Source organism: Tiliqua scincoides, chromosome 2, assembly GCF_035046505.1.
Source record: "Tiliqua scincoides isolate rTilSci1 chromosome 2, rTilSci1.hap2, whole genome shotgun sequence".
Classification (NCBI taxonomy): Eukaryota; Metazoa; Chordata; class Lepidosauria; order Squamata; family Scincidae; genus Tiliqua; species Tiliqua scincoides.
The window spans coordinates 116,889,269-116,906,116 of record NC_089822.1 but is presented as its reverse complement, the minus strand read 5'-3'; the positions used below and the strand labels follow the sequence as shown (position 1 = coordinate 116,906,116).

At 45.5% G+C, this 16,848-nt stretch overlaps 1 protein-coding gene across 1 annotated transcript in view; it reads right to left on the bottom strand.

Annotated features, from left to right (window-relative positions):
• The window catches only part of FGD1 (FYVE, RhoGEF and PH domain containing 1), a 58,332-nt gene extending 48,122 nt beyond the window's left edge, over positions 1-10,210 (bottom strand). Inside the window, exon 1 of the mRNA XM_066614166.1 lies at positions 10,081-10,210. Coding sequence (XP_066470263.1) covers positions 10,081-10,210 — 130 coding nt within the window. The remainder of the gene's footprint in view (positions 1-10,080) is intronic.
• Positions 10,211-16,848: the final 6,638 nt, after the last annotated feature.

Here is a 16,848-nt window from a genome sequence, read left to right as displayed (position 1 = left end):
AGTGGGTCTACTTCTGAGTAAAAAGGGCTGCAAATATCTAATCTCTCTGCTGTGAATTGAATTGCACACTCCCAGTTATGTGTTACAAGTTGTATGTTATATGTAGAGCTTCTGGCTTAACACACCAAACACCTTAAAGATGGATTTGATTCATGGATCTCCTGCAGTGGTTCCCAACCTTTTTCACTTGCATATCCCTTGGCAGCCTATTTCCATAAATTGTACCCTTCATATTAGCAAAATGTTTCTAATTAATAATACAAGCCCTCATCTCCTCTATAAGAAAGCCCAGACTTCATGTATTCATCACAGTGTTTTCTCTTTTCATCTGTTTGAAGAACAGAAGCCTCTGCCTTTGCCCTGTTTTGCACCAGAAGTGTGCTGAGAAATTCTGGATGGTTGATCACTTTCCATATTATGTTTCAGCTTTTTTACTGTGCTGGTTTTCAATCACTGGTTCATAGATGAATTGATGACCAAAAACTAGCTATTGGTGGGGCTTTCACAGCCAACTAGCTACCTCCCTACCTGCCTTGCTGGTCCTTCCAAGGCATTCCTCCCTTGCAAGGCATTCTGGAGCACAACCTGCCTTTTTTTGCCATTGTTCCATTCTTTTTCAAGTACCCCTAAAGGTCCTGTTGAGTGTCCCTGGGAGTACATGAATACCAGGTTGGGAACCACTGTTTTACTGGTATGTTCTTTACAGTGCACTTACTCTGATAGTGTTTACAAAAAGGTGGTGAAGACCAGAATTTAAAAATGTATCTTATGATCTTTTACTATGTTTTTAATAAATTAGAGACTACAGTTCTTAGGTAACAATTAGTGGTAGGTTATTTTCCAGGATCTGGCCTCCGGTAAAATCAGACAAAACTATAGTCAGACACATCCCTAAGTTTAACCCCCGACTTATCTGAGGGTCATAGAAAATTCCAAGATTTTGCTCAAAACCTGCCCTCGACTGATCTGTGAGGTTGAGTTATGGACAGATGTCTGCGGTAATAGTGTCAAGGTCAGAAATTGGATTTTAAGGCTTTTATTCCTTGTTACAAGGTGTTTAAAGGTGGACCTTGGTATCAGTGGTAAGTCAAATCAATGGATACCAAGGTCCCACTTATACTTTCTACCCCTAAAGCTTACCTGTAGCCAGACTTTATATTCTCTATTCCTTTCATTCTTCTAGCAAAGTGTTTCCCAATGTTTGTACCACTTCACATGGTCCACCTATTGGAAATACCACCAAAAATACAGGAAGGCACCTGTATCAGCAGATCCTGTATCCGCGGTTTCAGGTATCTGTGGGTGCATCTGTGGGGTCCCCGTGCCTGGCCACACCCCCCTAAAGACCCAAAGAGGCCATGCACGACTGCCTGAGGTCATTATTCAGAGGCCTCAGAATAGCTGAAAAGGCAAAAAAAATGCTACTTTCCATTTCCAGAGGGAAACCGGAAGTGACATTTTAAATGCCATAAAAGAGCCTTATAAGGCATTGAAAACATAACTTCTGGTTTCAATCCAAAAGCCAGAAGTAGCATTTTTTTTGGCCTTTTCGTCCATTCTGAGGCTTGCAGCGGCCATGAGCAGGCGCACACAGCCACTGCGGGCCCCAGAAGGCCTCTGGAGGCAAGGGGAGCCCAGTTCCCCTTGCCTCCAGAGGGTGGGGGGCACCCTCTGTTATCTGCAGTTTCACTTAACCAAAGGGGGTACCAGAATGGAACCCACCCGGATACTGGGGCACACCTATAACTGGTGATGATGTCATTGCCAGTTACTTCCAAATTGGAAGGCCAGATACAAGGCAACAAACACAGGAACATGGATAGGAGGACTTTTCTGAGTGCGAAAAAAGTACACACTGGAGCTCTGTCCACTAAGCCGAGCCTCTTACTGCTGCTTGTCACACTGTATCGCTGTTGAGAGTCCCACAAGTACCACTGGACACTACCTTGAGTATCACTGGTTGAGAAACATTGTTCTAGCACTTTAGCAAAGTACCAAAGATATCTGCAAACCCCTAGTCACTGGAAACAATTATGTAAAAACAACAGTTATATCTTTCCCCATTAGTATTTTCCTGTTTTCCCTTCCTCTTCTCTCATGTCTGCCCAGACTGTAGAACTGTGGGCAGGGCCTGTCTTTGATTTGACTCTTAAATAGCACCTCGCTATTTATAGGCTTCTAATAAATAATGTATATTATAAATGCAGATATTCTTATTAGCGCAATTTATTCCGGTTAAACAATTTAAATTTTTCTTGTTGACAGATCTAGCTGGGAGGTGTGCAAGAATACACACCAAGACTGAAGGAACAGTATGGATTCTAAGGGCGCTATTGTTCCCTCGCTACTAAAATAGCTCTAACAGTTTGAATTCCTATTTTTCACACCCCCATGCAGCCCACAGGAAAACTACCCTGTAAGCAGTGCATCACCCCAAAATGCTTCATAAGGACTTCCCGCAGTGGATCAGGGTCAGTATGCTGCTTCTAATGGGTCAGTCAGATCAGATGCCTTTGGGAAACTGAAAAAGCAGAGAATGAATGTGACAGCCCTTCCAGGTTGTTTACTGTTCCCCCACAAGGTAACACAGGCCTACAAAATTGAAGGTCAGAAATGTTTTTCCCAAAATTTATGGTAGTTTGGTATGAATTTGGGGTGCTGATTCCAAAAATGGCATCCATTTAGCCCTATCACGTCTAGTTTTGGAGATAAGGCATAGTTTCATTAGTGAATGGTTCAAGCAGCTTCCTCATGAGCAAGCCATGGTGTAGGCTTCCTCATGAGGAAGCGGCTTGAACCATTCACTAATGAAACTATGCCGTATCTCCAAAACTACATGATAGGGCTAAACGGATGCCATTTTTGGAATCAGCACGCCAAATATACCCAGGAATTGGTGTAACGTTTAAGGAAGCAAAATGTGTGTTGGCCTGTGTAATCAGAGATGTGCTGTCCCTAAACATGGAGGTTCTTAGAAGAAACTGCCTTGCTGGATCAGACTAAAGTGCTCAGCATTTGCCTTCCACCAGTGGTGAGCCATGCACTTCTTGGAAGCTTGCATAAGCAGGACATGAAATGATAGCCTTTCCCTCCTGCGTGCACCAGGATGATGCCAATTCAGAGGTATACTGCCACTGAATGCAGAGTGCTTTTCTAGTTTCCTGGCTAATGCAGTCTTTTTGATAGACCTTTTTACCCAGAATGTATTCAAACATTTTTCCCCCCTCAAAGTCATCTAAGCTAGCAACTGTCCCCGGATCTTGTGTCAGTCACTGGTTAATTTCTCCAGTTAAAGATACATTAATCTTTCCACAGCATAAAATTTAGAAGGAAAAAGCCTAGACAACTCATTCCCCCAATCCCTTGTAACAACATTAAGAGACAGAGCAACGGTCCCAAGGCTGTATTTAACGCCTTCCAGTGCCAGAGTAACGTCACAATGACCTGGCTTTGGCACAGCAGTTCATATGCCTCGTCCTACATTATTTTACTTGTTGGCAAAGCAAGCCTCAGGTTCCGGTCCTGAATACACAGAACGTACACCCTCAGTGGCCTTCCACTTCCAGCCTAGAGCTCTCTCCCAACTCAGTCCTTGGTTTCCCCTCCCCATTCAGGCCCTGGCAGCTGCTGCTGACACAGTGAACTAGAGCTCCCCAGCCCGGCCCCTTTCTAAAGATAGCTCTTCTCACCCAGATGGATGGAAAAAATGGTGGGGCCAGCCTGATCAGACTGCAGGCAAGAAGGAAAGCAAGAATCTTCTCCCACAGGTGTCCTCAAGTTCGGACGGGAGGGCGGCCTGCTGCCTCAAGTCAGTCAGTGCTGGCCCACCACATTTTCATGCCCAAGGCAGAAAAGCCCCTTCTTGCTAATTCATATGGAGCACAATTCACCAGGAAGTTCTCTTACACAAGTCTCCCTGAAGTGAATGGAAGCTCCCCGGTTGATTGTGCTCCATGGGTCAGTCCTATTTGGCTTTCACTCAGGCACACTTTTAATTATGTCCAAAATATCCTATCTGAAAGACATTTGCTGAATACTGTGCCTTGTCTCTTCCAGTTTTGACCCACAGCTGCTCTGCCATAGGCTCCCCACTTTCAAATTCTGTTCCCTTTTGCCTCACCCATATATGTATATTTTTTCCCCAGTTATGTGGAGACACAGGCAGGTGTCAAGAGGAGCATAAATCCACCACATTTTGAGCTCTGAATGGGCCAAGAGGCTGAACACTAGCCACTCACAACAATGCAATGCAGGAAGGACCCTTCATAGATTGTCAGTGCAGGAATTCTTAGGACAATCTATTTTTCCCTGGTAGGGTTGCAAGCTTTAATCAGTAGATTTACTAACTAAAGTTGCTTAATTGATGGAATGAGAGCCAAATACTTGCTTAGTGTTTGAGGCTACCTTGAGTTCACTATGTTACTGGAGATAAGGAATGAAACCCAAAATATTATAGATGGTGTCTAATGAGTGATAGCTTTTCATTCAATGAGTTATGTTTACTTTTTTTAATATTTCTATTCTGCTTTTCTTATAAATAACTCATAGTTGCTAAACATGATCAATAAGGCAATAAAATATTACAGTACACTGTACACAATGAAAACTAACACACAAGTACACAGCAACATAACAAAACTAGACCGTATGTGCATTTCAGTAGAAACAAAAACGGATCAGCAAAGCAGGGATAACGCAGAATCAAGTTATCTCAAGGCCTTCCTAAAACGTTGGGGTTTTGTCTGGTTTCTAAAAGTATTATGCTGGGGCCAGGTGGGACTCTCCGGTGACAGCATTCCACAGAGAAGGCTCTGCTCCTGGTAGACAACCAGGAAATTTCATTTGGCGGGAGCACAGAGTATAGGAGCTCAGGCATTGAAAAGGCTGCATGAGGTGGTACATAGAGGTGAAAGTGGTTCTTAAAATACCCAGGTCCTAAGCCACTTAAGGCATTAAAAGTGAGAACCAGCCACTTAGGGCATTAAAGGTAAGAACCAGCCACTTAGGGCATTAAAGGTAAGAACCAGTCCAAGATCAGCACAGGTGGAATATTACCGGAATAATAAGCTCCGACCAACCGTTTCCAGTAACCTGGTGGCAGTATTTCACATCAGTTGAAGTTTCTGGACTCTTTTCAAGGGCAGCCCCACATGGAAAGGATTTCAGTAGTCAAGTCTAGAAGTTACTAGAGCAGGACTGGCCCAGATTTCCTGATGTTTCAGGCGGCATGCCAAATGTGGTCCTCCTTTACCCAATGATATGCTACAGCCTCTGCTCCTCTCACTTTCCAATGTTCTAGCTCAGCACACTCCTCCCCTCCATATTTCCTCTTCTGCTCCGCCCCCTCTTCCTTTTCCAGTCTAGGGAGTGGAAGCAGAAGCAGTGGAGGCCAATAGACGGACAAAGATGGGCAAACCCCCACCAATCCGGTGCCTGAGGTGACTGCTTCAGTTGGCCTCATGGATGGGCTGGCCTTGTACTAGAGCAGGGTGGTCCAACACCTGTAAGACATCTTTTGGTGGCCTTTGAGAACCCCACCATACCCAGCTCTCCTCCTGTTTCAGGAGCTTTTCTATATCTCTGCCACGCTGTTCTGGCTTCTCTTTCTCCAAGGAGAAGATGGAATAGTGTAGCAGGGAGATCAAAAAGCCCTGCCACACCCATTGTCTCCTCCTTCAAGTGACTTCAGTAGTTCAGAACCAAGAAGAAATTGGTGGTGATGTCATCACCAATTGCTTTCACATTTGTGCTTTTTTTTTGGGGGGGGGGTGCCAGGGTACTGCAGCCCCCTTAGCAGTAAAAGTTGGACAGCACTGTACTAGAACGTGAATTGCCATGGCCATTCCAGACATTTCCAGAAAAGGGTACAGTGGCATATAAGCCAAAGTTAGCAAGAGGCAACCCTTGATACTGAAGCCATGCAAGCATCTAAGTGCCAAAGTCACAGAGCACCTCCCAGCTGCAAGCCTTACTCTTCAGGGCAAATGCAACTCTGTCCAAAACAGGTTAGACATCTAGTCCAGGAGAAGACAATCCATCAATTAAGTTCACACTTCCCTCAGAAATGCACCTAATTGAGTTTTGTTGTAATTGGCACATTTATTTAAAACTAACTAATCTGTTTAATAAAGCAATCAACTAAAAACTATTCCGTTGACATGACAAGCTCTTTGCTTTTAGGGTCCTTTTCCCATGGCCCTTTTCCTTTGATATGCTTTGTGCTGAAGTCAAGAATGAGTGCCAATGTTGAAGGTACACCTGAGGCTTGCCTAGTTTCCATGGCTTACAGCCAGGGCCATCTCCAGGTTTCAAGGGGAGTCCTCAACCTCTCCAAGGGACTCCTTTCTCCTACCTAAATGTGCCCCAAGAGAGCTACTCTGGCACCACCACATGAGCACAGTGGTGGGAAGGGGGGGAGGGGCTTTCTGAGAAATTCTTTCATGTGTGAGACATTAGAAAAAACATGGAAGGAACAGCAGGTTTGCAAAGCCTATAAGGGGGTGGTATGGCAAAGTGGTGAAATTCCTTTTTAAATTGTCAAATAATTTTAAATTATTAATTAATGCAATCTCAAAATCTCAGGGTTTTGGAAAAGTTCTTCCCCAGGTTGCTCCATTCATGTCACAGAGAATAGAAGGAATTGCCAATAGTCTTTAACTTGAACATTTGTTTTTTTTCCACCCAGCTCTTTCTAGAACAACTTTCCTCTTGCCTTGAATGAAGGGCTTGCATCTCAAGCAATTGAGATGGCATTTTACTTACTTGAGTTTTTTTCTTAATAATTTTAGAAGTTTTGTTCCTCATTTTTGGGGTCCCCCTGTTTTCTACAACCTTTGGAAGCTGCCCAACAATGCTGATTCCTAATGCCAACACTGTGTACAGCTAGATCCTACATGTGTTTATTCAGGGGTAAATCCTACTTAATTTAGTGGAGCTTACTCCTTGCAAAGTGTGCAATCCTTCCCAGTATTGCAGCCTTAGACAGGCTCAATATGACATTTGTTTTTCAGAACCCCTCTGTTCCCCTCCTTCACAGCCAAAGAATCCAAGCTAACCTCCCTATGCCACTTAAACTACAGGCAATAGGGTTAGAAGAACAGGCCTTCCTCTCCCATCCTGAGCCGAGCTCTGGCCCCCAGATAGTCCCCCTGCGGCTTTCCCTGGAGCCAGGATGTGGCTTTGCTTTTATGTCAGCCCCAGAGCGTTCCTCAAGACTTTGTAATGAAGGAGGATGGGGGAGGGAGACCAGAGACAGAACCAAGGCTAAGGCTGGGAGAAGTGGACAAGGGACAAAGATGATTGGCACCTAGTGTTCAACAGCCTGCTGTTCAACAGCCTGTTCCTCCATCAACAGATGCATAAGGAGCATCCTAACACGGGTTTGAAATACATTCTAGTCCCTAGCCCTGGGTCCTACCAGTGCTCTTGCAGGCTCAATCCAGAAATTCTGAGTCTGGTTGTCCAGCCCTCCTCCTCTAACCACAGGATTCCTGTCCCTTCCCAGACCAGAGTCAGCTCCTGCATCATTCTGTTTTAAACAATCAGATCCCACAGAACCAGGAATCTTTTCTGGCTCCCAGTCACATCTAACCACTAGGTTCAGCTACCTTCTAAAGCAGCCAGGATTTCCAACAGACTTCCTTTCAGGCAGGGCATTTTGTTTTCAAGCAAGGCAAGTCAGCCAACTCCTCTTGGAAGCAACAAACCAAGGCTTCCTTTGTGGCTGAAAAGCTGGGTTGCAAGATGGAAGCACAACTATGCTTGCAATATCTCTCTCTCACACACAGGCACTCTTTAAGAATAGCCTGTTTCCAGCTGAAGTGCTTAAACATGTCTGGCTTTCTTTAGACATTTTGTGCTGGGGGAGTGTAAAATACACAGTGTGAGACAAGCAGGCTTAAGGAGAAAAAAGAACACAACAGAGCACACCAGAAGTCACTACCCCCCCCCCAACAGTTTCTACCTATCACACCCCTACATAGTTATGTCACTGCCACCCAGCAATCCTGGCTTGGATCCCTGGGGGGTGGGCAGCCAACATGACCCCCCTTTTTCTGTCAGTCTTATGCTTCCTTCTCACCTTTTGCTCAAGGGAGAAGTGGGTGGGGCCACAATTTAAAGAAGGGAGGGCTGGGATTCCTGGCTACTCTCCCAGACACAGGGAGGGGAGAATATCCTAGTGGATAAATTGTGCTTTTGAGGGAAGGAAAAAAGAGAGAGAGATACTGTAGGTGCTATTGCAACAGCAACAATAATGCACTCCAATAAATTCCTATCACTGGATTAACTAAGGGAACAAAAAAGCTAAACTGAAAAGCAAATAAATAAATCAGTGTTTCAACAAAACTTAATGGATTTTATTTACACATTTTCCAGGCTTCTGCCTGAATGGTTTCCAAATACAGGCTGCATCTTCCATATCAAACCCCAGTCTCACCAGGTGCTGGCTCAAGAACACAGCAAAGACACAAAGCTGGCTCTAGTAGTTTGAATCAACAAAGGAAAGGGGTGGAGATGATGGAAAGAGCCTGCCCTGTGTAAGGGAACAAAACAGAGTTATTCAAGGCCCTAGGCATCCTTTTTAAACCACTACCTTTTCATTAAAGGGTGATGCCTGAGGGTATAAAGGAAACAGGTGTGATAACTGACACTGAGACATCAGACCCTTTGCCCAGACACTAGTGTGGTCCATCCAAACTACAGTATCTAGGCAAAAGGACTGAACTGAGAGTCCCCATTCTTTGGTCATATTTTCAGCCATTGTCAAAGAAGAGATGCGTTTTTTAAAAATCTTTTTTCCCCCATGGATTTTCCTCAGACTACAAAAGAACACCAAACTTGCAAGTGTGACTCACATGTGTCAGTGAGAGTCTTCACAGCCAGCAGACTGGGAGCGAGAAAGAGACACACACACCTACCCTTCACATCTTCACCCTCTCTCTACAGGATGTGGTTTGGCATTAAATCCAAAGCAAAAGGCACTAAATCCAGGTTTGAAATGTCATATCATCTTTGGAATAGGTGAGAGGTATGATTGACCTCTTCTGAACCAATCCTGCTAGTGCTCTGAGCCTTCAGGGTGACCAAGTGGCAATGAGTTCCACTGGCACTGTGTCAGCCAAGACTTATCAGCAGATTCAGAGTGGGGCAAGCTCATGTCGGGTAAAGCTTAATGACAATGGCCAAGAAAGGAATGGAAAACTACCTGTACTGGGGCTAGAAAACTATAGGGAAATTGTAGCACCAGGAATCTACAAAACAAGGAGACTAGATTTTCCTTGGAAGCACCAGAAGTGTCAGGCAAGATGCTGGAATGGAAACTAAGCCCAGGCTTCATTCAGTGGTTTTGCAACCCCCACCCCCATTCAGAACCTCCTCCATTTCAGTTCAGCTGCATCCCTCTTTGTTCCAAAAGCTGCCTGCCTGGTCTTGCTGATTGGAAAAGGAAAGCATCAAATCGGCAGGGAAACTAAATAAAAGCTAGGCCAGGGCCAACTATTGCCATAATGTGTGTGGGTGCAGGACTGGCTGTAGAGAAAGGAGAGCTGCACTACCACTGTAAGCACTTTGGGGCAGGCTGCATAATTCAGGGTCCCTATTGCTCTCCGTTCGTTTTGGGCAGAACACTTTGTATGATGGGGCAGATCACAGATAACTTACTTAATTCAGGGTGGAGAGATTTAACACTTGCAGTCGTTTGAACGAACCACGGAAACTGAAAATCCATTTTGGTCCGAGCTCTAGTCTCCCAAACCTCCCCAGATCCCACCAGATATCAGATACATTCCTCTCCTCAAAGATTGCCGGTTTCCACGTTGCTCTAACCACTGGACGGTACTCGCCCACCCCAGTGCAGAATACAGAACCTAGATGTTGAATTCTCCTTCCATTCTCATTAGGCACAACTTCCCTTGCTAGAAGGGCAAATAAAAAATCGGAAATCCTCTCCCCTATCAGGACTGGAATCCAAGCTTTCCTATTCATGTCTGAATAGCAGATCTCTCTCTCTCTCACACACACACACACACACACACACACACACAGGTAAGTAGTCCCCTCCCGCAATCCCCGTGGTCTTACCGGCTCGGATCTGGGATGAAGTAGCGGCTCCCCCTTCGATGTGATAAGAGAACCTCATGGCTTTGAACTGCTGGGAATAAGATCCACTGGGTTCCAGGCTGGGCATCCCCATCACGCTGGCCCTCTGCATGATTGCACTGCAAATCCAGCCTAACCCCCCCTCCCCGCTTTCAGTCCCCTCCAAAATCCCTTCGTGCTCGCCCCCCAAGCGCCAAGCTGCTTAGAGTCCCCATCAAATTGTCCGATCCCTTCCAAAAACAGAGTAGATCTGAATGCAGCTCAATCGACCAGACAGATCCACGCCTGAGCAAAGAAAGGGGAGGGGGCAAGAGGCGAACACAGTCTGTGGATCGATTTTTGTTTGTTTGGTTGTTTTAAGACGGATCCTTGCAACAAGTCAGCACAGCTCTTGCAATAAGCATCGCCTTGGCCAGGAATGTATCAGAAAGCAGGCTTGAAAGCTTATCCACGTTGGAGTGTCTGCGCAGCCCTCCCCCCCTCGCTTTCCTCCGCCCTCTCCACACAGGCTCCTCGCCGAGTGGGCTGGTTCTTTGGTACTGCAGCGCCAGGCGCCCACAGCAGATTGCTCGCAAGAAGATTTCAAGCCCTCCTCTTCAAGCCTCTTGTTGGGTTTGGGTTTTTTGTTGTTGTTGTTTTTAAATTGGCTAGAAATAGGATTTCATTAGCCACACACAGCCATGAATGTCGATTGGCCCTTGCTGCCTAGGGAGGTGTGTGTGGGGGGGGGGGAATCTTTTACAGCCCCAGGATACTGATGAAAAGGCTGCAAAAGGGGGTGTTGGCAATTTCTTTCTCGCACTTGGGAGGGTTCCACTCACAGCTGTTGTTTGAAAAACCATCTCGTTTTGAAGTCCCTTGACTTGGCGCTTACTCCTCCCCCCCCCTTTCCGACACTCAGAAGATCTCCCTGCTTTTCAGTGAGTTTCAGGCGAGGAGCAGACTTTGATCTCCCCAGACACTGAATCCAGTGGCAGAGGTTGGGGTCCAGGCGCCCCCAGCAGTCCTGGGGTCCCCCCCGCTTTTCCTGAACGCTGATTTCTTGAGAGATGCTCTTATCTGTTGCAGGATCAGGCTGAAATCGCAAATCCCAAACGGATCGCTGAGACCAGAGCATTTCAAATCAGTTTCTACTCCCTGCATTTCCCAGAAGACCCCACAGTTTCTTACGTGACCAAGTTGGGGGGGTGCAATTCCTCTCTGCCCCCCCCCCCAAACGTGGCCATCTTTCTGGTAGTAAATGCATTTCTTTCTAGTAAGGTTCAAACAACAGCCAGATGATCTCTGATTCTTTTCCAAGATGTTTTATTTGCTTCCGCGTCGGAAGTCAGGCCTCTTGGAAGTTCTCTTTCTCAAGTTTTCCAAGGAAATTTCACAACTTAACTGAGTTCCAAGTCCTGCAAACGGTTGTAAATTCAGACCCCTGTTTTCAAGAAGTTACATTCTGTTTTTAAACAACCATAAAAATAGCCTGCTCTTTATTGCTGTCACAACCAAATTCACAGCCCAATCCTAAGCATGTCTGCTCAGAAGTAAGTCCCATTAGAGTTGATTAAGTGTAAGTGCCATTAGAGTTGAGTAAGTCCCATTACTCCCAGGAAAGTGTGGATAGGATTGGGCTGTCACTTGTGTGCGTGTTTTTCCTTTTCAGAAACTAGGCTGCTTTCTGGAAAGGGGAGATTAGAGGTCAATCTTATTTAAAGTACAAAGAGGGGTGGGAAGATGACAACCCAATTCCTTCTCTGGTACCTTCACAGAACTAAGCAGTCCTCAGCTCTACCCTCTGCCCTGCACATGGTGGAAAGAACAGGGGGAGGGGAAAAAAAAAAACACCTCTCTGAGATAATATGCTTGCTAACCACAACAGCTGTGGACAATCTAAATGATTTAAAGGCACAGAACACTGCTTGGCCAAGCCAGAAAGTGCATTGGCAGGCAATGCAGCAATGCCCCTTCCATGCCAATGGGAAGAAGACAGAGGTGCCCAGTTTGCTTTTGTGGCAAAGTTGCTCTTTGCATCAGAAATTGGTCTAGAAAACTCCTTTCCTTGCTTCCTAATCTTCCTGGCTATTAGAGATTTTGACCCCCTGGCAAGATGTTTGTATTCTCCCTCCCAGCTATAACTCTGGTACCCAGAGGTCATTTAAGTTTCCACTGATCTCCCAAGGTCTTGTTGACCCCCTTGAATGTGGTGCCTTTACAGGACCCTCTTGTGCCCCTGAACATTTCAAAGCGGCACAATCCAAAAATCAAACCAAATCCAACTTTTATTACGACCAACCAAAATATCACAAAGTAGTCAGCAAACATTTGAATTCCCCAGAACTCTTGTCCATGTTGGATGCTAAGCACAACAAAGAGGGGAGAGACAAAACTGGGCACAATGGGAAAGACCCAAAGTTCACCACCGGTAAGTCTTAGGATGGAGTGCAGGAGGTTTTCAAATGAGCCAGCACAGCTGCTTATGATTTCAGCAGCATCCATATGTTATGGAATCTGTCTTTATGGCTTCTGCTAGTCTCCCCTGCCAATTGCTGACTTAGAAGGGGCGCAATCCTAACCCCTTATATCAGTACTTTCCAGCACTGGCATAGCGGTGCCAATGGGATGTGTGCTGCATCCTGCAGTTGGGGGGCACTCACGGAGGCCTCCTCACAGTAAGGGAATGTTTGTTCCCTTACCTCAAAGCTGCATTAGGTTAGGATTAGGTTGGGGTTAGGATTGTGTCCTTAGAAGATGTATTTGACAGCCAGAGTGGTTCAAGGACTAGAGCAGTGGTTTTCAACCTTTTTCATCTCAAGGCACACTGACAAGGCACTAAAGTTCTCAAGGCACACCATCAGGTTTTTAACAATTGACAAGGCACACCATGCTGCCATTGAGGGGCTCACATCCCCCATTGGCCCTATTAATAAATGACCTTCCCCCAAATTCTTATGGCACACTTGTGGAGTACTCGTGGCACACCAGTGTGCCATGGCACAGTGGTTGAAAATAGCTGGACTAGAGCAACCTTGCATAATCTATAAGTCACCCAGCTCCATGTAGCCCTCCAGGCATGTGTGGGACCCCACCATTGGGGTTTGATAAATCTCCTGGTTGTTTTTTTTCCTGTTTGCCTGGAACTGCAAAAACTGAGGGAGGGTTGTGGCAGGCCACAATACATGACTGCTGGGTTGCATTAGACTTGGTGGATCACAGATTGCAGGGGTATGGACTAAAGTATTCCCCTGGGGGCTGGGGATAAGAATAGGCCCTCAGTTTGGTTGTACTTGTCATCAGAGGCGACTAAACAGCCACCGGGTAGATGGGACTCCTTAGCCTGGGAAGGCAGCTCATCTGAGAGAAGGAAAACTCTGATCCCAAACCTCCACTGCCTTGTGGCTACATCCAGTTATGGGAAAGGCTTCAGGAGTCAAGCTCGAGGCAAAATCCAGAGCTGGAGTCCCTGAGGCAGTTCATGGCTGAACACAGTCACATTCTGGCAACTCCTGCGATGCCGCTGGAACCAACCGTATTGGCTTCTGCCTTTCCATTGGACCATTTCAGCGACTTGGAGAGGGTAACAGTCTATCCTCCATATCTACTTTACCCAGGCTTCGTGCACTGGAGAGGACACTCTGTTCCAGAACACTGTTCAGAGCGCGATACTATAGTCTTCTGAGACTGAAGGATGCCAACAAGGACTAAAGTATTGGACTTGTATATGAGAAATGCAGGTTCAAATCCCTATTTAACTATAAAGCTCACAAAGGTGAAACATTGACCTAAGGCCTAACCCACTTCCAAGAGGTGTTTTTAGGGTAAAACAGCAGTTGGGGCTTTGAGGAGGGAGGGGAGTAAAAGCTGATGAATCATGTAGCAACCCAGAGAGGAATAACTTAGAAATCTTACACCAGCACCACCTGAGACAAGTACAGTACTTAGGGTTTTCTCTGAGCCAGGGCTGCCTAGGCCTTAGTCCAGAAATGTGTATTTAGTGCTGTTGTTCAACTATAGACTATAGGAAGGGATACAAAACAAGAGTGTGGCAGAGTATACACGAAGTCTTACAATACAGAGTAGTGACAGTATTTATTTATTTTTTATTTAAAATATTTATATCCTGTCTTTCCTATGCCAAAACAAATGCTCAACATGTTCTCACATTACTGGGATCCAGGGTAAATGGTGTGTAGACTCTATCAAGCCAGAGAGCTCTAGTACCTTTCTCTTCACACAAATCAATAACTGAGGCTGCAGTCCTACATACACTCACCTAGGAGTAGGTCCCATTTAACTCAGTGGAGCTTAACAGCCCAATCCTATCCACACTCTCCTGGGAGTAAGCCCCATTGACTTTAATGGGAGTTACTTCTGAGTAGACATGCAAGGCTGTAAGTTACCAGTGCCCTCTCCTACTAAACCAGGATGCTATCAATGGTGATTCCTCAAACAGAACACAGCCTCCAAACCTTAGGAAACAACAGTTATCCTGAGTCAGACCATTGGTCCCCCAGCTCAGAGTTGTCTGCAGTCACTGGCATTGACTATCAAGGGTTCCTAAACAAGGGTAATTCCCAGACCTATTTGGAGATGCCAGGGATTGAATTTAGCTATTTCTGCCCAATGTTACATATATGCAAGAGGGATGAAAAATGTACACCTGTGGGCTGGGCAGAATGGGTTAAGAACCATCTACACAAACTCCACTACTGAGTTACAGCCGCTCCCAACCTCACATGTTGTGGCTGACCAGGCACTCTATAAGCTCCACCTTTTTGGTGCCTCTCTGGGACCACAAGGGCTATGGGACTGTCAAGAACCTGGAAGGTTGCAACTCATATAGCTGGTGGGTTGTGTTGATATGAGAAAGGCTCCCACAGGTTCATGCTAACCACACATCTGAAGTGTGCTTTGCTACTAAAACTCACGAACACAGATGCATTTTCTGTTCCTAATGCTGGATAGGATACTGATAAGTTATATTTGCCCAAAGCCAGGAATTTGGTTCCCTGTCATGTGACAAGGAAACCCCTAAGCATGGGCAACCACCTTCTACAGCAGGGGTGTCCAAAGTTTTTGGCAGGAGGGCCACATCATCTCTCTGACACTGTGTCGGGGGGGCCGGGGGGAAAAAAAGAATTAATTTACATTTCAAATTTGAATAAATTTACATAAGTTTACATAAATGAATATATTAAAGATGAACTTATACAAATGAATGAAGGTCTTGCAATAGCTCAAGGCCTATAAAGGCCTTGCACAAAGCAAGACTGGCCTTTCCTTTGCCGCTGCTACTGCATCACAGACGTGAAACAACAAGCAGTGGAGGAAGCCCTCATTCCACAGCTCACGCGAAAGGTCAAACAGTCGTCCTCAAACTGAGAGCAGTTGAATCGGGCCAGTGTGGGCTCCAACCAATCTCCGGAAGGGCAGAGGCTCATTGGAGACTGGGGGCTCCCTGGGGGCCGCATTGAGAGGCCTTGAGGGCCGCAAGTGGCCCCAGGGCCGGGGTTTGGGCACCCCTGTTCTACAGTATAGTAACTATACTATAGTTAGTTCATGGTTACAAAGTATTGCAAACTGGCCACCAGTCATACTTTTCTTGCCCCGGAATCAGAGCATCATAGATGATGGACTCCCCTTTTCTCAAGCCCTTCACAATCCCTTCCAAGATATCCGATTTCCAAGGTCTCCCTCCTCAATTTACCTGAACCCAACAGTTCATGCTTCACTTCTAGAAAAGAGATGGATTGTGACTGGCTAGATTTTCAAAAGTACTTTTTTTTTATGGGATTAGGTTTTTCTAGGCTGGGTCACTTCTCTGGATCTGGGCTGCTGAATGAAATTCCAGCCAGGGAGTGGAATCCTGACTATTTCCTGTTCATTCTATAACTATTTGAAATGTTGCTAGTTCTTGTGCTGCCTATAGCCTCTACACATTGACAGCACACAAAAACTAGAGACCAGAGCTGGTGACAGAACTCAAGACTTCTGTTATTAGCTACCCTCTATCTGACATCATTCCACACCCTTTCTAGAAGTGGGAATAAATCCCAACCCTGAACTCCTATTAAGCTTTATTTTTCTTTTCCTTCCAGTTCTTTTTGTTTTTTGAACGTCTTGAAAGGCAACACAAAGCACTTGTATATTGTGTTTTGTGTCATTGTGCCCCATGAGCAGAAAGACTTCAACTCCAGTTGAGGTATTTTTCTTGCAAAAACAGCAGCCTCCCCACTCCATAAAAAGCTGAATATCAAAGCTGGGTCTGGAACGGCCACATAACTATGCCTCTTGCAGCACTGGACACCACAGCCCTCTCTACATTACAAATGATTATCATTTCTGGTCCTAGCCCAATTTAACAGCCATGACTTCACCATAGGATTCTGGGATTTGTAGTTCAGCAAGATGTAGATAATTTTCCATTAGCAATCTTGTGCTTCATGTTTTTCCTTCGCATACACACCATTCCTGCAATTCTCTAGGAAGAGGAACAAATTTAAAACCATGGAACAAATTTAAGTCTGAAGTGTAGATATGCTCCAGGTAGCAGGGTTACTCCTGGACCCTCTTGCTCAAGATCTCTTCTCTGTCAGAGTACAGAGGACACAGAAAGAGAACAACTGTGCCTGACAACTACGGAGTTGTCCTGAATACATGCATCCTAGTGGGCTTTTGTTTTTCAAACAGCAATTAGTCCTGTAAAAAAATCCCATTGGTCAGGTCCTCCTGGATAGAGACTTTCCTGCTACTTTACAATCCAAT